The 24,813-nt window shown below is 37.1% G+C and overlaps 2 protein-coding genes across 5 annotated transcripts in view; one reads left to right on the top strand and one right to left on the bottom strand.

Moving 5' to 3' along the window:
• Positions 1–1,108: 1,108 nt before the first annotated feature.
• HAT1 (histone acetyltransferase 1) lies at positions 1,109–20,888 on the bottom strand. 2 transcript variants are annotated; one of them, XM_068685681.1, is made up of 11 exons: positions 20,756–20,888; positions 18,395–18,466; positions 16,410–16,485; positions 14,601–14,721; positions 9,079–9,258; positions 8,732–8,853; positions 8,127–8,231; positions 7,672–7,778; positions 5,883–6,034; positions 4,476–4,592; positions 1,109–1,524 (listed from the first exon to the last, which is right to left on the bottom strand). In XM_068685681.1, the coding sequence occupies exons 1-11, from the start codon at positions 20,760–20,762 to the stop codon at positions 1,357–1,359; spliced, it is 1,227 nt and encodes a 408-aa protein (XP_068541782.1). In that variant the 5' UTR covers positions 20,763–20,888; the 3' UTR covers positions 1,109–1,356. The 2 variants fall into 2 exon arrangements, with proteins under 2 accessions (XP_068541782.1, XP_068541783.1); XM_068685682.1 differs by having other exon boundaries at positions 20,760–20,842.
• A 131-nt stretch (positions 20,889–21,019) lies between these two features.
• SLC25A12 (solute carrier family 25 member 12) overlaps positions 21,020–24,813 on the top strand; it is a 50,427-nt gene continuing 46,633 nt past the window's right edge. Inside the window, exons 1-2 of one of the 3 annotated variants that reach the window (XM_068685672.1) lie at positions 21,020–21,240; positions 21,631–21,684. In XM_068685672.1, the coding sequence (XP_068541773.1) occupies positions 21,229–21,240; positions 21,631–21,684 (66 nt within the window). In that variant the 5' untranslated portion in view covers positions 21,020–21,228. Of the gene's footprint in view, positions 21,241–21,439; positions 21,465–21,630; positions 21,685–24,813 lie in introns of those variants that run through there. The other 2 variants (XM_068685673.1, XM_068685667.1) reach the window with 2 other exon arrangements.

Raw genomic sequence — 24,813 nt, 5'->3', positions numbered from 1 at the left:
GTTCCCAAACAGTTCAGAATATTCCCAGACCATGAAGAAACCATGCTCAGGCTAAGACAGCACTTTTACCACAAAAAGACCTGGACTCACTATCTCACTAACTTTCAACAGTATCAACAAAAAAAAAAATCCAATAGGTTATGAAAAGATGAGTTTGCCCCAAGAGGTTTCACAGCATGTCTAAGAAAAACAATTTTGTGCTCCTTTCTCAGTAGCTTCTTTTGTATCTATCTTCCACCATCAATGGAATATTAGTGTTCACCATCTCTATGATTTCATTACATTGTTCAGCCTTTTTAGAATATCCATATACCCTGTGGGTTACAACAGACAAACCTTCCCCACAACAGGTGCTAGAAAGCAGAAGCAGACCTACAAGACTCTTCAGCCTTTCTATTCTCCCCTCATAGGGATAACAACTTATAAAGAGGGTAACAACATTCAAACAATATAAAGGGACAAACAGCCATCAAGTGTTTTTTTCCTTGTTAGTCCTACAGTTTAAGTCTTAAACTTCTTCCATCTACCTCATGAATGACTTATATGAGCCTCTGTAACACGAAAGGTGAGGCGATGTTATTATAACATCTTCAGTAGACTTACTGAGAGATACAAATTCAGAAAACCGAATTAAAACACAGTTCTTACACTCAACTTTCCCTTTTGGCTTAACATCAACACCTGAACATGCTCAATGAAAAACAAAATGAAAAAACTCAAACACCATCACTCTTCCCCTTCTACATTCAGGGATTACTACTAAACTCAGGAGAGACCTTTCATTATCATCATTAATGATTATACTAGTTTCTGATACTGCTGTAGGTGAACTACATCATACAGACAAGATATCTTGGTAAATAGCTTGTACTCAGGAAGTATGCTGGACAGACCAAAGCACCAGCCTTGTTACTTGTTCATGTAGCATTCAACTAAAGAGTGCACAGGCCTACATGGATAGTAAGAAACAAACAAAACAGCCTGAGGAAGATAAAGTTAGGAGAAATAAGACAATTACAATGTAAGTATCACATATCTTGCTATTCAGATATCTGTTAACCGTTGAGGCAAAACAGAAGGGTAAAAGAAAATTCAAACAATTGAAGTGTTACTGTATCTGAGAATCTACATTGTTTATTTCAGCAATAAGTGCTCCCAAACCTAAAGTACATTTTAAAATCTACAACACAAAAATAGAAAATATTCAAAATGCACAGAAACACAAATCACCTTTAATGTGATTAAAACGTCACATGAGTTTTTTTTTTTTTTTTTTTTTTGCAGTTAAGTGGCAATTAAAGATGTGCTTCACAACACTGTATAGAAATTTGCAAGTTTCCTGTACAGGTAGGATCCTCATGCTTGTGCAAGTCGTTCCAGAACTCTTCGATAATCTGAAACAAGTTGTTGGAAGCTCTCTTCTAACTGTTCATGTTGCATGTTTAGGTCTATTTGGTTCAACTGATTTGTCAGCTCCTCTGGTCTTAGGCACCTTCTCATTTTGGCAAGTTCTCTCTGCTTTTTCTGAACAAAGAAAAACAGTAGTTTGAACATAACCAGCAATTAAAAATACAGTATTTCATTGTAATTATTCCATTTCATTATTTAGTTAAGATGTCCCTAATAATAAAGAACATGCCTACTGATTAGGTCTAATGTTACATTACTAGAATTTATGGCATGAAAAACTAGATTGTAGAAAACATGACCACAATATTTAGTTCTGTGTTGTCATTAATCAAGCAATTAAAAAAAAATATATGCATTATGTATGCCTGGTATCTCATCGGTAAGTATTTCCCATGCTCACGGAATCATCAAGTTTATTAAAAGAAAATTCCCTCAAACAATTTTGGTTTTCCCATCAGTCTCAAGATCAAAGCCCCTCTATACTCTATTTAACTTCACACTTCTCTCTCAAAGGAAAATTTGTTTGATTTTGATGACTGATGCTGAGGGTCAGGAAGTGGGAGCCGAGACCATGGTAAATTAGAAGTGGGTAAGATCTGAGAAACTTTGGTATTCTCCCACAGATCCCATAGATAGATAAACTTCAGTTCAGAAAAGGAGAAGGTTCTGTACGGGAGTCCTGATGAGGCCTCCAAGTACATCTTTGGCCAACATTCAAGAAACATTTCCTTGTAGAAAGGATGACAAAAGCAACATAATTGCTTGAGTTTTAGATTTATATTTGCTCTATCCAGTCAACATCTAGTTATATTTGAAAGCAATTATGGCTAACAATGAGTAAGATACTCAAAATGTGAGAGTCACCCAAGTAAAATCAGACATGAGAACCCTTCTGAGCAACAAGTTTCTGTCAGTAGAAAAACTAAAACCTCTCTATTCTAGAACTAATTGCAAGTCTGCTTAATTAACAGAAATATCTAGGTATATTATAATCTAATTTAAATTTGAGACATCTAGAAGTTTCATATCCCAGCAGTTGGTACATGGAGTATAGCAAGAACAATTCTGCTAATAATGTATAAGAAAAAGCAGAACTTCTACTTGCTATTTATTGAATGCTCTGCATTGGCTTTGTAGGACTAATAGAAAACTAACCCCAGGTAAGCACACTTTTTGTTTTTGAATAAAGATACTCTTCACTAAACAGATTTTACACTGTCACGTATAGCAATGGCTTTACAGAGCAGAAGAAAATGTCCCCTGTTCTACAGAAACTAGCTCCCTACTACTTGACTAATCAAAGCTTAAAAAACATTTGTTGAAGCATAAAATATTTAGGCTGTAGCCTTTTCTGTGTAGAATATTTGATAACACCAAATTTCACAAGCTGTTCACTCTCTCAATTACCAGGAAGAAGCTGTAAAATACAAGTACCACTACTACTAAATTAAGGTAGTGGAAACTTATTCTACATCTGGACAGCACCGTCCAAATGAAGTTATCAAGTGCTTTATATAAAAGAGTAGCATTAAGAATGCTGTAATATTGCCAATTATTTACAAAAAGCTACTTTCCTCCTCCAAATTACTACATATTGAGAGTTTAGTTGCAGTTCTGGAAAAGCTTTTTATTTATTTATTTATTTTTTAAAAACAAGAACATGATTAAACACTGCTTCCAAAAAAGTTTAAAGTCAGTGTACTAACCTAAGAGTCAGCCAACAGCCCTTCCTTTGTTACATTCTTTTGAAAAGAACTACTGGTGAAAAATTAAATGGAACACTCTTAAATTAAAAAAGAATATTCTAAAATTTTAGAGGACCAATACTACATATCTTGCAATACAAAAATCTGTATAACTTTTTGTTCTTCATGTATTTATTACATGCAAAGATTCAAGTTGAAATGATTGTTAGAAGCAATAGAACTGAAGATGCCTATGGAATTTTGGATTTTCCCCACAGGACTTCAGTGCTGAATGAATGAATTGGAACCATGTAACAGTCCTGTTAGATGGAAAATCATGGCCTTCTTTGTAGTGGACACTGAGTGAAATTTAGCAAATGAGACAAGACACTCATGAAAGAATAGAAACTGTTTTGATTAAGATCCTGTCACTCAGCATGACATGGCGTTATCTCCAGATCAGCGAAGTGTTTAATGCAGTGCTGGGTTCTCATTTCTGCTAACAGCCTCCCTAAGTCCAACATGAGTACAATCAGAGTTCTGCTATTTTGATATAACAGGGCAAGTGCTACTTTAGGAAGGCTTGCAAGCTAATCAAGATAATTCTGATACTTCGCCAAACTTTTCCAACCAGGTTTTGGTTTGCTCAGTGAGTATGTAATTGCAGAGAAGCTAACAAGCTAGTCACAGCAATAAACCTACGTTCATCTGTGGTCTTTTATCTCTTAATACAGATACTGACGTGATTAGCAATGACAATATATACGTATATGTGTCTCAGATGGTCAGTTAATGCAGCACAGGCCACCTATATTGAAGGTCCTCAGAAGCATATTTAGTAGGAGCTATGAAAGTTACTTCACACTAAGCTCAATAGTTGCTTGAACTTAACTTCTGAAATTACTTTATATTCATCTGCATGGAGTCCTATATTGACGTGGCTATATTACTTATAACAAGGTGCTTTGTTAGACCTTGTTAACAAGTAAAACAAGCATCTAAACTATATCTCATCTTCTGTGTAAATGTGCTACAACATTTACCCCTCACCTCCAACTTCGTGGTTTAAGATGTTCTTAACCTTTTCAGGAAATTCACTTTTTTTTTTGCCCTTAAGTCTATCTGGATGTAATGTCACCTTTAGAGCTAGATACCATAAGCTCAACGACTTAATGCTGGAATTGAGCAAGAAACAGGAGACAAACAAGACCTTCAGCAGTCATGAACAAATGTTCTCTGCGTCTGTGTACATGTCAGTTGATCACTGCATAACTAATAGTAGTTGATTGGCAACATAATTAGCATCAGCTACATTTATGGAAATTAAAGTAAAATCAAGTATAATTAGCCTTGAAATTATGATACTTAAGTCATATACACCTTATAGGGGCCAATCAGTCTTCTTTTAACGTCCAACCGATAGCTTCTGGACTGTTCTGCATCACCCATATCTGTTGCACGCAATCGGAGAATTTCATAAACTCGTCTTGTGTGTTGCTAATGAACAGAAAGAATAGAGATGTCCAAATAAAAAGGTCAGTTAACAGAACTCTAATATGACAGTATTTATCCACTTCGAGTAACTCTTCAGCTTATCGGACACCAGTCAGAGGCACTGACGAAGCCTATCAGCCTGATCCTCCTCACCAGTGGGTTAAATGAATAAATATTAATTTCCCTGTTTCTTCCACGCAGCCAGTGTCTGATCTCTCAAAATGCTGTACCAGCCACAGAGATGCTTCACTGACCTACAGCAAACGAGCAGCAAAAAGTCCAGAGGCCATAGTCCAAAATGGCTTCAAAGAACTGAGAACTAGATTGCCATTAAGCAATTTATTACTACACAGTACCTCCTGTACTGATTTTAATAATCTTGACATATCTACTACTCTTCACAAAGCTACCTGGAAGTTTTAAACATGAGAAAGAAACAATATTTAAAAGTTTCCCGTTTCCTAGGAAGAGAATGGAAGACTAATTGTTTCTAATAGAAAATTGAAGTGATTCTGGAACACTGATCAGCTAAGGTCACATTTGGGAAGGAAACAAGGATTTGTGTTGCTACTATATTACTACTAACTGCTGCAATATTAAAACTGAATTCAAGATCAAGTATTCCTTTGCTGAGAAACAGAATAAGATAGTTTTCTACATGTGTAGAGATACTATTAAAAAAAACAAATTATTTATTCTCTAACGTTTAAGATCTCATACACAAAAGGCTGCAGATGTATTTCCCTTACCCAAGACATACGATTTTTCTGAATGTAAATACAGCTTGTCCCCATTGCATACTGTAAGACTCATTCAATGTTTTCACAAAACTATACTCAAATATTTGAGTTAAGCAACTCTGCCTCTTCACTAGTATACTCAGCAATGACTTTAATCACTCACTGCGAAGATTACCAGTGAATTTAATTGTTAAATTTAACTGTTTAGTTCTCTAAATGTTTAGAGCTGCCTTAGGAGTTGCTTGCTACTTTAGTGTTCCGCATTCCCAAAACAATGGCTCTTTGTATAGATATACTTGAAAAAAAAAAAAAAAAAAAAGGAAGCTGATACCTGAAAAATTGGCAACTTTCTAATTCTATTACATCAACAACATCAGTAGGAAAAAAAATGCATTTCAGACCATGAGCTACGTGCCTCTCTTTGAGATAGATCCTAGAAATCTGTTAAAATATGCTGGAATATGCAAATTCCAAGTCTCCACATCTATGTTTAAATTTCCCTTCTACTAGCTTCATAAGAATAAGTCCAACTACAACAGTTCTGATTTAATACCTTATTTATTTTCAACTTCTGTTGAGCTTCCATCACCATTTCTTGACTGAAGCCTTGCATTAAGTTTCCTGGTGAAAAGCAAAGCAAGTCTTGACAGAGCTTTACAAGAACAAAGTCCCTTAGCTTTATGTAGTTTTCAGATGGATCTTCAGCTAGAAAGAATGCACATAAGAGCACATCATTAATATAGATATTATTTGTTGCTTCACTTCCGGTATGTAATTACAAGGACTGTGAAAGACAAAACCAGATACAGTATTCATCACTATATAAACAACCGTGCTTAATTGTAAGAACTACTATCAAAGTTTTCGGTGTATGATGTTTATTTTGCAAAAGAAATTGGAGAAGCTGTACTGAAATTAATTTACTCCATTCCTTTTCACACAAATTAGTTAAAAGTTAAGATAATTTCTATATAGAAATAGAAATTATATAGATAATTTCTAGCAATATACATTTCACTTGTCAGCTAGGATGACATGTTATAACCAGGACAAAACATTCACTGCAAAAGTGAAACTCTGAAATATTTTAAAGCATTATTTCCTCCAGGAAATTTAAATTTTAACCTTTCTGAAAAGAGGAAAAGGCTTTACTTAATTTTACTAAGTATTCTGGCCACATATCACAGTTGTGGAGCCTGACTTGCTCATAGAAATTACAATAAACAATTTTGTAAAATATTCCATAATTTGAGTGCCAAAGAGAATATTTCTTTACGGAAAAAAGCAGGACAAAGCCTATAATTAAAAGTTATTTTAGAACAAATTTATACTGTTTGCTACAACTCTGCATTTAAGGCACTGAGCTGTGAAACATGTCAAATGATTTATTCAGTGTTAAGAATTTGTTTATCCTCAGTTATAAAAGCTACGTACAGCTTTATAGTATTAGCAGGAAAAGAGATAATAAAAATACCGCTCCATGAACAAGACTGTGTTGCAAAGAGGAAGTTGTGCTACTCTAGGTTCCTATGAACTGGATTCAAATTACCAGGTGGATTACCTTGTGTTAGGATTATCCTGCAGTGATACATGAAGAAAGCAAATATTCTGTTGCATTTTAATTATTTTTTTGGGGAGGTGGAGGACTATTTTTTAAACTAAGACCTAAAATGAGTTCTGAGATGGCACCTACAGTTGAATAGCCGATTCGAGTTTAAACTGTGTTTCTTCCTACACTGGTCTTGAAACCACAAGACAGATACCATATTTGTAGCCAATTTTCATGCTATATTTTTTCAGGTGTATATACCCCCCCCTTCTTCCATAAAAATTGTATTTTTATGTATGATGCACACACCTCTGACATGATGGATGCATTCAGCTACCAATACATGCTTCTGAAGCACAAGTCCTGTACAAATTTTTAGTCTGTTAAACTTTTACCTGCACAAATATTAATATGCTATTTTAGATTTTTCTCAGTTTTGAGTTTTGGCTAATAGGAGTAAATTGAACAAGAAATTTGACAAAGCTTGATCTCCTGGCAAATTCAGCTGCGTATCTCACAATAAAATGGCTAATTAGCTGGTAATCCGTGCATGCTAGGGATTGAATTTTCCTGGTGTGCTGTTCTCTAAGTAAAGGATTTAGGGAGCTACATTATATACAGTTCTTCTATAAAACAGGGTACCATTAATCCTGAACTGAGCTAAAGCTAAATCTTCAAAAGGCCATTTAATTCTGACAAGTGAACATGAAAGTTGGTTTGTGGGCTAGCAATCTGTGAATGCTACAAGTTGTGTTATTGAACAGGTGAACTTAGTTAAAAATTTAACACAGACCTGTTATATCAAGTACTGTAGGAGAAGACATATAGTATCTATGAACTGTTTCAAGAAGCTGAGCACCATGGCCTTCTCCTTGGAATGGTGGCAAGATCAGCATCTGGCTATAGACAAAGGAATGCATTGATATTTCAGTTCAAATGCATGCATTTGCAAACATTATATTATAAAGACTTAAAAACTAGGTGGTATTTCATTTTTCATTGAAGTACATGTAGCAATCTTAATTTTAAACCATAATTCTTATGGAGTCTTAGAATTGCTAAATATTCAAGAACTTGTTTGAGATTCCCTCTGCTTCAAGAAGGGAACAATGAAATAAATCAGTGCATAGCCAGCTAATAATGGGGATTTTTTTAAACAAATCAACACCATTATAAACAAGTATTGGGAACTTCAGCAGTTCCCTCTTCTGAAATAAAAGGCAAGGCACGAGTTACGCCGCCAATTACCTTACACGTGGCCGGGTTTTGTCTGGGTACACATAGTAATTATAGACTGTCATGTAGCCTACGGTCGCAAAGAGCGTAGCTCCATCCTTATTATACTTCTCAAATCTGCAGATAAAACAGAAAGCCAAGCAGGTCAATTACAGTCGCGCTCCCATGCAGTGTCCATTTTCTTTTCCATTCTCCAACTGAATTTTCAGTGTCAGCAAGCTACTCTGTGAGGGCCCAATGGGTACACCTGCTATGTTCTGAATGTACAATTCACTTAATTGGTGTGCAGCAACTTGGATAAATCAGACCTCTTTGCAGCACTTCAGTGCACTTGCCTATTATAAAGATGAATAGGTGGCAAGTAAAAGAAAACACAGGCAAAGCTCATTTTACTGTTTAAGCCTACATTCAGGGCTCTAACGGACAACAGCATTTAATTCAGCTCTATTCTCAAGGTTTCCCAAAGCATAATGGAGCAAAACTCAAGCCTGATAAACAATGGTTTTTCTTTCCTGGGAAAAATATCATTATACTGCTCCAATAATTGGCCAGCCACAATTAAAATGCAGGCTTTGTGGAGGTAATAAGGTCCACTGTTGCTTTAGAACTGTACTTACACTAGAAAGTAGTTCCATCTTTCATCATCTACATCAATAAAGCTAGCAGTTTCAATAAACCACATCAAGAACGTCTGAAGCCTTTCATGATATTCTCGAAAGCCTGGACATGTCATGTCAGCCTAGGGAAAAAGCCAGGAGAAGTCAGGTGAAGCCTATCACAGATGTAAGAGGAAAGAAAATCTGCAAAACCTAATTAAATTCTCCAGTACAAAAAGAACATGATCGTAATTAATAAACTGGTCAAACAATAGCATTTATATACTACAGTTGAAACATTACACAAAGTTCCTCACTTCAAAATAAACTAAGTTGTCAGCCTGAGAAGTTTCACTTATTTTTCATACCTTATATATCTGATAAGTTATGTCTTCACCAGCTTCCTCGTTATGAACAGAATACGTGTGTAGCAGCATTCCAAAGGGCTTGAAGTTGACCTCCTTTTCCAGCAGAGAGACAAAGTCATCTGTGTTTGTACAAAAACCAGGAGGAATGATTTCTCTAATTTTACTTTCAACATCATCTGCCTGGGGAATACAAAAGGGGTCAGGATCAGAGGAAGATTAAAAAAAGACCAAGTTATCACTGCTAATAGAGATGAATATAAAAAGAGGTGCTATGGCCTATCAGCAATTTCAAAGAAAAAAAGGCAAGGAAGCGTTCCTGTTGTTCAACAGTGACCTCCCAACAGACAAAGGGCTGAAGAGATACAGGAAGGTCACAGTCCAGCCACCATCAGTATCCAAAAACTAGTAGTTACATCATAAGTTTCTGAACATTTTTATGTTTAGGGACTGTTACATTTATCCAAGAAAAATCTAAGAGTGTTGATAGCTATTCTAATAAAAGCATCGTGTGAAGGAATACCACAAATGGCAAGACAAGGAAGGAGGCTATAAATTCAGTCACATGGAAAGAACACTTCTCTTGTTTTTCCTACTTTGTTGGATGCAACACATTTATTTCTGAAAGAGCAGTAAAATCAGAAGCCAACACTTTTCATCCCACAAGTCTCTAAGTCTGCGGCACATAGCCTTATGGAGCTGGGGCTCCCAAACAAGCAGCTTAAGAGGTATTAGGTGGTGCTGAACTAAGTGGAGAAAAAAGGAACAAAGACTAAAAACAGTAGCCCCCAAACAAGAAAGTGACAGCTAGCACACACTTGCATTCTTACGTCTCGCTGCTTGAAATGCCTGTCTATAGTCAGCTGCAAACTACATTACAAACTCAGAAGACAAACATCCTGCGTCCTAGTCAAAGAACACTTTGAAAACGAAGTTGATAAAATAATAAAAATATCATTTAGGGATACTGACAGCATATCTAACCTGTAAAATCTAACACCGGGGAGGAAAGAAATATTCTAACACCAAAACTAAATTCAGAGATTAAAATTATGCTTTTCAGTTAACCAAACTGAAAGTTAGAGACTATCAGCTGAGCAGACTTCATAATCCTTTTCAGATCCCAAAAAGACCACTTGATTGAATACATTTACTACTTCTTTTTAACCATGAATATTTGATGAAGTTTCACAATAACGTATTACTGCTTCTCACCAGGCAATAAAACTTAATGAATTGGTCTCAACTTAACAAAACCGTACTCCTCAATACAACCCCTAAAAGCCTGACATTACATTCAACAAAATGAGCTTACATTCAATTCAAACTTTCCTCTGGACAATGAATCCAGGTTTTTACTTAATGGAGTTTGCCGTGAGTTCAGCTGTAATGTTTGTATTGTATCTATTTCCACAAGGACTTACACAAGAACACTTTGTGTTAACTTACTAAGCAGCTCTTTCACACCGTTTACATGCATGATGGGTATTAGTTCAAAACCAAGACCCTTGCTACTTAGCATTCAAAACAGGGAAATTAAGATGCTTAGAACAAAATACACTACAAAAGGCTAATACAACATGCTACTAATTCCTGTCCTTTCAACCATCCTCCCTTAAGTAGAAGCAATGCACCTGCAAATGAATAGCACTTTATCATTCAGTTACATTTTTAGTGTAGAGAAAGATGGATGTGGTTCAGCACAAACAAGTTTTATTCTTAATGGTTTGGTACTACCAACATTTATATTTATATTTGTAGAGAGCGCTATTAAGCAATTAAGATATAGCGCTACAGTACTCGGTGTAACAACCCAGTTAAAACATCTACAGTCTTTACATCTATTTCATTCTCAAAACAAAAGACCTTTTCTGTTCATCCTAAAGTAATACCGGTTTAACATTTTCTTTACATTTGCTAATTTAACTGCATAACACAAAATTAGCTATGTTTTGCAGAATCATGGAATTATATGCATTAACAAGAATGAGTATTTGTATGAGCACAATATTTCAGAAACTCATTTCTTTTCAAACTGAATAAGTGCATTATTTACACAGATCTTAAGTATGCACTGGTGATAAACTTGTAGGAATCCTCAACTAAGAATCTCTACTGCCTTTCATTTTGCACATCTGCAAAAAACATGTAAAAATCCTCTAGAATTAAAACAGGAATTCCAAGCGTTAGATCAATAACAGACCATGTGGATGACACATAAAAAGGGACAAACATGCAGTACGAAGTTTGATATGTCACGTTTAAAAAAACCTGCTCCCCTCACATTCATAAGATTCGTCTATCATTGACAGAAGACAAACCTTCACCTGCTGAAAGCACATAAGATAACACATCTTAATTCTACATGACCACAATATATTTTTACCTATTGCCTCCCTAAGGTTCTCTCCACTTGAAATGAAGCCTGACTATCTAAGAAATGAAAGAAACTATCATCAGTTACTTTTAGGGTTAATAACATCTCCATTTCTTACAGAAGGAAATCCCAGAATCCTCAGTTTGAGTGGTGACATACATGTAAGTTTAAGTGTTCCAATTTTCAGTTATTGAGTCCTGAATTATTGGAGTCTGGAAATACCAATAGCATACAAAATATTTGATTTATTAATACCTGTAGCTGTTTAGAGACACACCCATTACATAATAGGCACTTTAAAAAAAACTTCTCAGAAGTTTAATCAAGTAGTTACTGAGGTTTGTTTACTGCCTTTCCCTTGTGTATTTATTTGACATTAGTGAGAGGCTTCTTTTATTGAAGCAAGGCACTTATATCTTACCAATTTGCAAGGATTTACACAGAACAATTTCTGAAAGGAAAAACAATCCTGTTGGCTACTGTAGCAGTGTTAAGCACAAATCATTTCAGAGTGCAAAAACCCTTGCTGACTTACAAGACTTGTTGAGCTTATGGTTCATGCAAGTGCTACCTGTAACGTACTGCCTTCACACGCAAACCCTGTGAGATGATTGGGAATACAGTATGGACTTTGTAACTAGACTTGATTTGTAGTAGGACTACTTAAGTGGGCAATGTAGTTAAGTGTACATTATATTCAACTCTGAATACTTCTTAAAAAAGAAATTATAATTGTCTATTAGTACAATTGTAACGTTTGTGTATCACTTTGAAATAACATCAAAGTGTCTTCACTTAAAATAATTATGGAAATGTATTTGAAAGCCAAATTTTTCTATCAGTTATAAATATTAATTCTAGCAGGGAGCAATAGAGTGATCTGTTGTATTACCTAAAAAAGTATGTCTAATATTAAAATTGCACTCATTAACTCGTGTTAAAGCAAATATATTAGACTAGCTGCAAAGATAATAAGAAAATAAGATAATAAGATAGTAAGACTGTTTTACAAGTTAGTGAAATACTTTCCTTCACTCCATCATGAAATCCAAAAGAAAAGGAGGTTCCTTCAACAGCTACAAATCTGAAAGCTACTAGCAATTCAGAAGTCAATGCTATTCGTATTTACCCTAGAAGAAAGCAGCCTCTGTTCAGGTATTTAAAAGAATCAACTCCACCCAAGGAATAAATTTTGTTCATTATCATTAAATGAAGCGCTAACCAAGAACATACTTCTGTTCAAAATATAATTATACTTTGCTGAGCCTTCCTCACTAACATGGGATATATAGGTCCATCAGAGAAACAATATTAAGATGCATAAATATAGTTGAAGTTCTGGCTACTGGCATTTCAGGATCTTTTACCTAATGTTTAAAGATGTTGGAGAAACAGCACACTGTATTTAGGCAAGTATTTCAGTCAGTCCCTAGCAGACGGAGATAGTAGCAGCTGCTGAAGCAGTAACAGTAACAAACTTCCTATCAGAGAATAAAGTCACCTGCTGTTGAAAGGGCTTGTGTGTGGATAACATGTAAATAACTTGACACCACATTAAAACTCACTTTTAACCAGTTTGTTCAAGGCAGAGACTGCTGTCCTTTCCAGAAGGACATTTGCAGCAGAAAGATTAACAATCATGCATAGTATATGGTTCGTATCTTAATATCAGTATCCCAAATGAGCTAAGCAACTAGTTTACTTAAATACATGGTAATATGCATGTAAATTAACAACCTGCTTGTTTTCAAATATGAACACATTTTCAGAGATTAATGTAGTGTTACTAAAGCTAAATACAAACGGCAGAACGAGACTGTTGACCACCACGTCTTTTTTCCTTACTAAGGTTTAGATATAGCCATATGAGCAGCTTATTAGGACACAATGTGTTAATACCAAAGGAAGCACAGCAAAAACGCTTCAGTCAAAGTCTGTAAGCATTCTAGAAAAAGAGTATATGGAAGTCTAGCTCAAACAGATAGTCTTTTTGTCCCCACCTCAGTCCCTTAAACAACTGGGAGAATAATTCAGTAGAGGCAATGCTGGGCTTGAAAAAAGCCAGGATTCTGAGTGATCAGAAAAGCTGCAGTGTTAGCCTAAGGCATGAGATACATGTACCTTGTTTACTTTGCTTGTACTTCTAGAAAAGTAAAGCAGCTTTGTTACTTATACAGAAAACAGCGTGTGAGTAAAAGAGGTATTGTGGTTGGGATTCCCACTGTGACACGATTGTGAAATTATATTAGTGAAAGGCTGGACAGAGAAGTGGTCTGTTTGATTTTAATATGGCTATTACTTAGCCAACAGGCTTTCCTTTTTTTATTTATTTCTAAAAACTTCGGAAGATTGAAGGATATGACCTTTCACTTCTAAGATATATTGCCCTAGCCTCAGAAATATTTCAAAATACAAAAGTGTATTTCCAGGGACTTAGCCTGCTGAACTACGTACATTTAACACAAGTGCAGAGCAAGGAAGGAAATATCTATAGAACTTGCGTTCCACTATCTTTTTCTTTAGAAAAACAGGCTTTCCCCTGAAAGCATTGAAATAAGTTCTGATGAATTTGAAAATAAGAACTTTAAATACAGCTTCAAATCAGAAAGACGCTTACTCTTAGAAAAGAGAATAGCTTTTCTCAGGCAGAGTAATTTGAAGTCAGTGCAAATGTATAACCACACCAAAGAATATTACGAAGATTCACCTATAACCTCATCAGTATCTCTTCTCAAAAGAGAACTTTTTCTTCCCTATAACTAAGCAAAACTCGGATGATATGAAGTTTTCTTGATGCATTAAAATCCACTCTGAAAAAAATCAGTTCTTCTTACTGGATTCTCTTCAATATGAAGAAAACAACTAGTCCTCCTGGAGGCGTCTAACATAAAAATTGAGTTGCCTTTTTTTTGTGGAATTAGCCTTGGCATTAGTACCTCATGTTTGGCACATTTTTGATGGCAGTACTGAAGTCAAAGGAAGAGCAATGAGAAAACGTACAGCAAACATTAGGGTTTTTTTAGGTTAGTATAATAGGAAGCTTTCTTTTTAATGTAACTCATGTTTGGGTGGGTAATTACTAAACCTTGAATTTTGTCCATATCCCATTAAACCTTCCCAATAAATACAGGTTTGGCTCTGTCTTTACCTCCACACAGTCAAACTTCTCATTAACTTTAGATGTATATTCGATGCGGAAGAGTGTTGATAGGTTACCAGCAATATAGTACAAGAGGATCTTCAGTCCCTTGTAGCCGAAGGCAACTTCACTGAGGAAGGAAAAAAACACATTCAGGAGATCTAAATTAATTTCATAGAAGAATAATCACAATACAGCACTTTCACTTATCACTTTAAATTCACATCCTCTTTCCCAGCGAGGTATTCTAAAAACTCCTTATAGGAAAATGTGAATCAAACTGCATGTGTCTCTCTCTAGAGAGAGAGAGAATGCCTTACACTACTTTTGTTAGTTATTTTGCTCCTCTAGTGCAGAAATAGAACATGTCCTTGGACTCAGTAAGACAGTGCCTATACATTTACTGTGATAGCTCACAAAAGAATACCTGAGATAACTAATATTGTATCTATGTTTCTAAATGTTCATGTCATTAGCATTTATTTATTAATACCAACTAATATCATTTACTAAAACTTAAGCTTGCAGTGTAGCAGTCTAACATGTTGGAACACTACTGCAAGTTACTGTATAAAACACAAATAGATAATGAATCATAACAATAAGTGTTTCTGGTGGAAAGTTGCTATATACTGATCTGACTTAATTAGAATCAAGTAAATACAAAAAGGTATGAACTAGAGATGCTTTTTTTTTAAATACACTTTAAAACAATGTGAGTTGTCTGAATATAAATACTACATTGTTTTAAATCTAGAGAATTTATTTTCAGGCAAAAAAAAAAGGAATGCAGAAAATTGTTATGTTCACAGAGAAACATTAGCATCTTTCCTTGGTTATTTTAACTGAGCTTTTTCCTTTATGGTAGTACATTTCTAATTTAAAGTTTGAATTGCCAGAACAATAATTTGTATGTTAGCTATACTGACAGGTCGGAGAGTTCTCCCATTACTAAAAGCACAATTATTTACAGTGATCGCTGCAGTAGATGTGCAATAGTGCAACTAATTTTACTACAATTACTATAGGTAGCACGTAGTACTTAGAATGTTCTTTAAAGGAACTGAAAGTTAAAACAAATTGTTTCAAGTAGACAACAGATATGTGCATATATTTTCCTTTAACTTTTTTTTTAAAAGCTTTAACTTTTTTTTTTTTTAAAGCTACAGCCAGACTGTTCACTATTGCTCTTCTGATATTAAATGACATTCTAGCACTAGGGACATGGTGGCTAGCTTCCCTACTTAAGTTAGAATACTTGAAAAAAATTAAATGCCATTTTAAAACAGTTTCTGTATGTCCTGAATATTTAACTGCTTAGACGTATACATATTATGGAAAACAAACACCTGAGTTCAATAGTTATCAATGATCTATAACAGCCAAGAATGTGAGTTTAAGTTAATACTTGAGTCTTTTTCACTAAAAATTGCTACATTGTAGTAAGAAAATAAATTGTTATACTGTTGACAGATACCTTTTTGGCACTCATTACTGTGAAAGTTTTAACAAAGAATTATTAATTCTTGCAAATTCTACAGATTACCTGAATGCAATAGCCACTGAAATAAGAAATTCCGTCTGCACAATCAGGCATTTTGTCCCCTGCTAGTATCTTAAAAGTAGCACATAAAATGACTACAAGGCCCTAACTCCACATGCTAAACATGAGGGCCATTATTTAACTATACAATCATAAAATTGAAGTACTGTATGTCATTTTAAATAGTTTGGTATAGTAGTATTTCCTGTTCTCTAGCAATTAAGAACCAACCTCCCCCTTACAGACCTAATTTTACTCTGAATACTTCAACTTACTCATCTCCAAATACTTGATGGCTATACTCTGGATTAAATGTTGTGTTGTCATCTTCCAAATCCTCAGGAAAGCGAACTGAAGAAAAAATACGCATGACCAAGTCATCAGTTTGTTCATACAGAGATGCCGTGCTAGATGTTTATGTATTCTTTCACTATAAACAGCTTTATTTATGAGTCTATGTTAGGCTGACATACAAATGAAATAAATACATCTTGTGAAAATTAGATGCACATTATTTCCTCAAATCAGTAAGCACAATAAAATGAAGAAATTAATGCAGATATATGCATATTCAGACATATATACATACAGTTTCATACACATATATATCCTGACTGTTACTGCCTTTTACCCCCTCTTGAGCGCTGAGTACACTGCCCAGATGGATATTCCTACGCTAAACAAGACCAATCACGTAATCAAACTGCCTTCTCATTTTGTTGTTCTTCTCTCATATGTAGTTCAGAACATTGTAAGGAGGTCTTCAGAGAGTGGTGAATGGAAGAAAATGTTCACGTGCATTAATGTTGATGTTAAAATTTTTAAGAATCAACACGGATACATTCAAAACAATGGCACTAATACAATAGTGGTATTTGCATCAAAATTACAAAAATAACTAGTGATCATCTCCCCATGACTTTTTTCCAGAGAGCTAAACAGTTGAGGTAAAGTAGCAAAACAAAACAAAAAAAGCAAAAATAGAGCAATTCTGAAATATCACCATGGATCAAATGAAGACCTAAAAGAGGACAGTGTGCTTTTATATGCACATGGGAAATGCATGATTTTTTTTCCTCTAAAAAGTCAACTGAAAAAAGGCAACTGAATATATTAGGAGAGATAAGGCTATGAGTAACAAGTAAAAAGCCTCTAGCAGTCTCCCTGAAAACTCATAAGTAGCTCCTCAGATTTCTAGACCAAATTCACTCAGATAGTTCTTGTTATTTCTCATCCTTTCCTTGGGTTTTAGAAAGACAGAAGAGGAAATGTAAAACATTAGATAGTCCCAAAATGATTATTTCAAATACTGTTTAAGTGCAAGAGAAACGTTTCACAATTATAGTGACCTAAAGAATTAAGTACGTGAGTTAGAATGACATTGTGGCTCACAAGGCTAAAGTTATTATGCATTAAAAATAATATTAAACTTTATGGAACAGACTGTTAGTGGTAGCTCTGAAGAGTACTTAACAGGTTCAAAATTTTTATTTTCTTAATAAGTGATGCTATTTATTCTGTTCAATGAAACAAAATGCTGAAGAGCTGGAAAGATTAAAAAACACAGGTATGACCTATTCTCTTCTTAAGAAATTACTGCTACAAGTAAGACAGTTTCAGATATAAGTCAGTCTATCAAGATTTCAGTAATTTTCAGTAATTCTGCTTGTATTATGGATGTTCTAGTATAGTAAGTTAGCTATATAAAGCTACGAGCAGTTCACTTCATTAAAAATGGCTTGTGTAATCTAGATGAGGGGGCAACAAAAAACTCAACAACACAGCACTTCTTAGCTTTCTTTCCTTCATTTACAATTTCCTCCAAAAAAAAGAGGAGAAGGAAAGATGTAAAATAAAAATACTTAATTAGAAATTTGTATCTCTTAACAAGATGAGCTCTGCTGCTAAAGTCACCATTAAAACAACAGACACTGAGGACTACATCATAGCATATGGCTTGGAGAAGAAGAAACTGAAAGAACATACTGAATACTTAAAGAAAAATAAGGTAGGAAAACTCCAACACACTCTAGTAATACGTTAATAAATTGCAGATAACATTATGATGCAGGGACAGGCCTGAGTTTCTATAGCTGTACTTAACTGCACTAGACTCAGCAAAATTAGGCTAGTATTAGACTGTGTTCCTATTCTTGTGTTTGTATATTTACATTAACAGGTACATATATAAAAACTGTGTGGATTTCATTATAAGAAAGTTTCTTAATTCAAATGCACAGGACTTAAAAACGGACATTACCTAGTTTTAGCTGAATCGCTTCATTTGTGTTACATTTGTATTCAGCCAGCTTCTTCTCCATAGCAGTAAGTCCTGAAGAAAAAGATTTTAAAATGGTTTAGATGTGAGCAATCTGCATCAGTATTATTCAACAAATATGTTTAGAGAAAGGTTCTCAAGCACAGAAAGAACCACAATACAAAAACACCAAAGATACTGAACAAGTAGAAAAATCCCCAAACAGTACGCACTCCAAATGTAAAAGGAATGTCGAGGTTTCTAAAACACTTTTCTGGAACTACAAACAAGAACTAGAAAACAGACTAGAAGTATCTTTCTCTTTAGTTTCTGAGAATGAAGGGGACAATATAACATAAATATGTTGAATATAAAGTATTTAAAATTCACCACTAATAGAACACATTACAAAGCAACAGGTAAAAAACTTAAGAATTCAGTCTGACAAATGTTTCTTTTCAAGAACACATGCATGTGCACATCAGTATTTCAAGAAACCTAGTTCATCCCAATTCTAATTTCTTATTACAGCTCTGGAGAGCAGGTGTGCACTGAAGCCTCATACCAAAGTAAAGCTCTATTGGACATGCATTGCTAAGCTCATCATTGCAGCTCTGTAAGAGATAGAGCCTCTTGTCATCTATCTGTGTGACTTGTAGTCAAACGTAATGTTCTGCCAGAGGACTTCAAGTGTACTTTTAAGGGAGAACACCTTACTTCCTGTAAACATTGCCACTTCCTTTAAGAGGCAAAACAAATCTGTTCTCATAATAATCACACCTTTCAAAAAAATTCATGTCACCTCCTATAAGCATGCTTTGGTTTACAGAGATTTAACTAATCAAAAACTACACAAAACAAACGCAGTAAGTACAGGGTATGGTTGACTGTTACAAGTTTCACATCCCCATCAACCTCTACCCCAAGCAGTAGAACCATATTGGAACATGCAAATGTTGTCAAATACGTAAACAAGAAACACTGCAGAGACTGTTGGCTCAACCACTGAAACAGAAGCAAGAAACATGCACCATTCACACCCCACCTGCCAGTTTTCTTATTGGGACTTAAGGAAACATTCTTCTGCAAATGGATAAAGAGGAGCCAAGTTCTGCGTCTGAGATCTTAAAAGAATCATTTTCCCCCCTAAATTTCAGAGCTCTCAGCTGCCTAAAGAGTCTTTGCTAACACAGGATTTTGATGCAAATCCATTTACTGAAAGCTTCAAATGGCACTAACAAAGATTCCTGCATTTCATCCAGTAAAAGATCACTTAAAAAGTGATTATGGAAAGAACATTTTTGGTAAGCTCTTTTCCCCCCAAAAAACAGAATTCGAACAAAGAAGTACTATCATGTAGAGATGTGCAGACGTGCCTCTAGATGTTACATTACAGACCTGTCTTGGTATCTGTATAAAACCAGGAAAATGAATTTCCTTCTTACAGGCTGAGGACTCAACAAGGATTTGAAAATAAGTAAGTCACATGGAAGGAATACTTTTTCACCCAACAACGTAATTAGAGACAGGTGGTCTCAAAATAAAAAGAACAGACCTAAAGCTGAAAAGCATACGTCGGCTGCTTTGGAAAAGTAAAGTTTGTAACATTAAGACTTCATTTCAGAACACAACATCCCTCTCGTACATGTTAGTTTTTTATTGTTCCTACTTTTTAAAGGCTCTGTTGTTTTTTGCCTTAAGACTAGCAAACCTGTTTTCTTTTCCGCACTAAGAAGTGTTTTCCAAATGACAGACAGACACTGTATTTGAAGAGCAGTAAACAGACTGAAAAACAAAGCTGGTGACAGACTGTCAGCCAGGAAGAACTAAGTTACAATACGCTCCTTTCAGCTTCTCATTTTTTTTCAAAAGTGTTTGCACACACGGGTGTACAACATACCACCCCCAAGCCCCACGCGTTATGTCACGCGGCCATTTGTTTACCCAGCAGCTATAGGTGTTACAAGGGAAGATGACACCCCAAAACCTCCAGCACACCCACGACGCACCCCTTTCAGCTACCCGTCCGTACCTCAGCACCCCTTCTGGCTCCTATTCCCTACCTCACTTCTGCGCCTTTTCATTATCTCCCAAGCAGCTGCTCTTAGGCAGCTACACCCAGCAACGCCCCAGCCGCCCCCTGTCCCAGCGGGGCCGAGGCGAGGCGCAGCCCCCGGCAGAGCGCCGCGTCCCCTGCTGCCGCCAGCGCCATCACGGCTCCCCTGCAGCCCCGAGCTCCCCGCGGGCGGCTTACAGCGCAACGGCGGCTCCGCCACGAGCCGCCCGCCCACCCTCCCTAACGGCCGGCCCGTACCGGCCACCCCTAACGGCCAGCCGCTGCCCCCCCCCCCCGCCGCGCCTCACCCGCCATTTCGGAGCGGGACAGGACGAACCAGCCCGCGCGCCCACCCGCCGGAAGTGCGAACACGCGCCCCCGCTCCTTCTTCCGCTTCCGGCCGTAAGCACAGCTGGTGCAGGCAGAAGCGCGGGGCTCGCGCGCATGCCCGCTGGCCACACCCCGCGGGCCACGCCCCCCCCGCGGCGGCAGCCTTTGGGAAGGGCGTGCGCGCCCAGTCTCATTTGCATAGCCCCGCCCCCTGCCGGCCCGGCGCGGGCTGCACGCTCAGTGCCGCCGGGCTCGCGCCTGCCCCGTCAGCGTCCGCGGCGGCGGCCTGAGGGCGCTGAGCACAGCGCGGGGCGGGGCGGGGCGGGGCGGGGCGGGGCGCGCCGCCCGGTACCACAGCGCTGCGCTGCTCTGGGGCGGGGCGCGGCGGCCCCCCCTTGTCTCGCCCCTCCTCCTCTCGCCGCTGTCGCTGCTGCAGGCGGCCGGGCGCAGCATGGCGGTCAAGGTGACTCTCTGACTCTGCCCCCCCGCCGCTCGGCTCCTGAGGAGGCGGGGGGCGGCCGGGGGGCGCCGGGCGGGGAGGGGGCAGCCCCGCGGGGGCCGGGGGAAGGGGCGAGCGCGGCCCGGGCAGCCTCCGCCTCCTGAGGGGAGCCGCGGGGTGGCGGCCGGGCACCCTCCGGGGCGGCCGTGGTAGCGGGGAGCCGCCGGGCTCCGGCAGCGGCGCTGGGGGTACGGGAGCGCGCGGCGGTGACCGTGGGGGGCTGACCTCGGAGAGCGTCCTTATCGCCTAGATAAGGGAGCTGATAGCGCAGCCCTTATCGGTGCCAATTGCAGGGGTGTTCACGGCTGTGTCGGTAGCTCAGCTGGTGAAGCATTAACGTGCTTTTGTTTGCAGGTGCCCTCCACCAAGAGAGCGGATCCTGCCGAGCTGCGAAATATTTTTTTGCAGGTAAACGGGGCCTGTCAGACGCTGTGTGATGGGCAGACCCGTGTTGGGGCCTCCCCAGCTGGGTGCCACAGCGTCGCGTCTGTGGCTGGGTCACGGAGCGCTCAGAAGCGCGTTTCTGGTACACTGTGCGGTGAGGGGGTCCTCATGCGTTGAGGTGAAACTGCTCCTGGCACAAGTGGTGGTCAACCACCCCAAAGTCTAATCTTAAATAATTCTCTGAAGCATTTTTTAACTTTCTATAACAAATAACTTCATCCATAGCTGTTATTTTTAAATACATCTTTGCATGATTCTAAAAAAATATAAGACTGTGTACTTGTATAGCTTTCAAGCAATCCTCTTGTAAATGGATAGATTTCTGGTGATATTTTTAGAATTTAAACTTATTTTTTTTAAGGTTAATGTATTTCATAATATTATCTCTTGCAGGGCATTAAAATTACCATGCTTAAATAATAATGTGAAACTTTATCCATTCCACTTAGTTACAGTGAAGCATGATCTGAAAGAAAAATCCAGTCTTAAAACGTTGATGAGGTTTGAAGGTCCTATGTTTTGGGTCCACGAGTAGTCCATTGACATTTCCAAAATCACTATAATATCTTTTTTCTTTCCTGATGAGTATTAGACAGTATATTCAAGAAACTTAACTCTATGAGGAAGGGAAGAATGTAAATATTAGAGCTAATACTGTAAATGATGTGCTCTATTATGACATCTCTGATGTGCAGCTTTTGGACCTACCTTGTTATCTAACATGTAAGAATTAGATGAAGAAAGCTTTTTGCCCAAGAGAGAGACATGATATCTCAACTATTATTTGGGGGGGATTTTTGATTTTGTGTAACAGATTACTCTGATAACATCACCTGAGTGTTAAAATTTAGAACTTTAGAATCAAATCATGGAAGTCCAGCTGTGAATTTCTAGTGAAAATTATATTATCACAAATTCATTTATTGTTGACGTGACATTCAGCTTTGGTATGTAAGGGATACAATAGAGTATATTAATCAAACAGGAATCATGAAAATACGAATTTTCACTTGTAGTGCAAAATTGTGTGGTTTTAGAATATCACACAACTCTTTTCCAACTCTTGCAAGACACTTCTACGTGTTTCCAAAAAAAACCCAAGCCTGATGTGAAAATATTCAGTTTGTAAATGGGAACTTTGCATGATTCATGACTTCTAGTTACTAGAAGTACTTGCTTCTGCAATAAGTAAATTGTTTGAAGTCCTTGATTTTGGTGATACAGGGAAAAGTGAAGAGGAAGGACGTTGCCCTACAGACAATTTAGAGATTAAGTTGTACAATATATCCTTTATTCACCTAAAAAGCAAACAAACTACAGGCTTAAAAGAGTTTTTTGTTTTTCTCCATACAACTTAATGTACATGTTTATTTGAAAGTTATAGAATGTTTCATGCCCTCAGAAATCAAAAATACAAAAGCTCTTGTGTATCCCCTTGGGTACGTGAGATTTGTCATAAAAAAGACATAACACAGGCACTGCTTCGAATAGGAAGAGTTTATATATTTGGGGAGGGTTATTTGATTCTGATTGAAGGTGAAATTATGTTCTTTCTGTGATAGGTAGCAAGCAAACTTATTTGCAAATATTAAAAACAAAAATCTAAAGAGAACACAGTCTTTCTAAGACTAAGTTATATGTAGAGTCTTGTTATGAAATAGTGTTGCACACATCACGGGTCAGATATGTTGTGCTCTTTGCTGAGGGTGCAGGCCTGTTCTGTGAGCTTCAGTTAAAGGGCGTGCATTCCTTCCTAAATTTGGCTTCCCTTGGAAATGGATGCAAGGGAAGATGTGAACTCTAGGCCTCCTTGTCAGCCACCTTATTCATAGAGAGTGTGCTTAAATTTCCTTCTGTTTGTACGTATTCTCTAATGGGATAACACTGACTCCTCTGCCGGTCTAAGTTGTATCTTAACCGATAAAACATTTGCCTTTCTTTTAGAATTTCTAAAGCTTGCTAAATTTTAAATTTATTTTAAACCATTAAAAATTAATGGTTTAATTAATTCACTTCAATACTCCACTTGCATAAAGTAAATATTGTGCTATTATTTCCAGGTAATCCTTTAACTGTGGAATGCAGGCATTAAAACCTTGCATGTGTACACCATCAAATAAGTTACCTCTCAGATGTTTGTTAACCTCTGACTTCAGTGACAACCTTAAAAGAATAAAACAGAAATCCACAGGATTAAATACATGCATAGAACAACAATTACCAGTTTTCTTAGTGAGACTTCATTATTTTTTCTTAGGCAAGATACAGTAAACCCTGGGGAAAGATAACTGAATTATTCCCCATCTGCTAAATGCAAATGAAGCCTGTTTAGCAAGGTGGAGAAAGAAGCCCAAAGACTTTCAAATATTTGTATGTGAAACTTCCCCCTACCCCCCTTAAAAATGTCCAGGGTCTCCTGCTCATATCTGAGACTTAAAAATAAATAGATAATGTAAAATGTTGAGAGTATCTATAGGTCTCTTGTTTTGGAAATTCTTCTCTGCCCAGATAAAATCATTGGGATAGAAAGCCCCACTTTAAACTGAAAACTAAGCAATTTTTCAAACAGTGCATCACTTCTAAAAGCACGGTGCTACCTAACACGACATTGTACAAATAGCATAGATTTTTTGTGTGCTCATATTTTGTGATGAAGCTTAAAAAATTCATATGCAAATTCATGAAGTGCCTTTCTGAGATAGGCTATACATGTATTGTAAGTTTTAGAATATATTGTACCATAATTCAAGACAGGGAAATACATATTTTGAGTGTTATATTTTATCTGCAAAGTAAAGTATAATTAACAATTGGTTGTCTTGTTGCAAAAGATACTTAGGTTGTATGGTGAAAAGGTCACTTAAGGACAGAAGCTGTAAATACTTGCCAAAAGGGAATAGCCTAGCTACTTTGTCAGACATTAATTTATTGGCTCATGGCCAAGCTCATGACCTTCTCATGTGGAGCTGAATGTTTCTGTCCTTTAATTATTTTAGTCTCAAAAATTTTTTAACAAAACTTCCTCTATGCAGTTTTTGTTGTAAAAGAATTCACTATTTGTAATAAACTCAGGTAAGTTGGTGTGGTGTCTGA

Source organism: Anas acuta, chromosome 6 (genome assembly GCF_963932015.1).
Source record: "Anas acuta chromosome 6, bAnaAcu1.1, whole genome shotgun sequence".
NCBI classification, from domain to species: Eukaryota; Metazoa; Chordata; class Aves; order Anseriformes; family Anatidae; genus Anas; species Anas acuta.
The sequence above is the reverse complement of the archived record's forward strand: the minus strand, read 5'-3'. Positions and strand labels throughout refer to the sequence as shown.

Bases quoted from the DNA above. Each gene is read 5' to 3' on its own strand.
- HAT1 (XM_068685681.1), bottom strand. The intron at 8,232-8,731 runs GTAAGTACAGTT...TTTTATCTGCAG, and splicing joins AGATGGAACTACTTTCTAGT to ATTTGAGAAGTATAATAAGG. The intron at 7,779-8,126 runs GTAATTGGCGGC...CTTTGTCTATAG, and splicing joins AAAACCCGGCCACGTGTAAG to CCAGATGCTGATCTTGCCAC.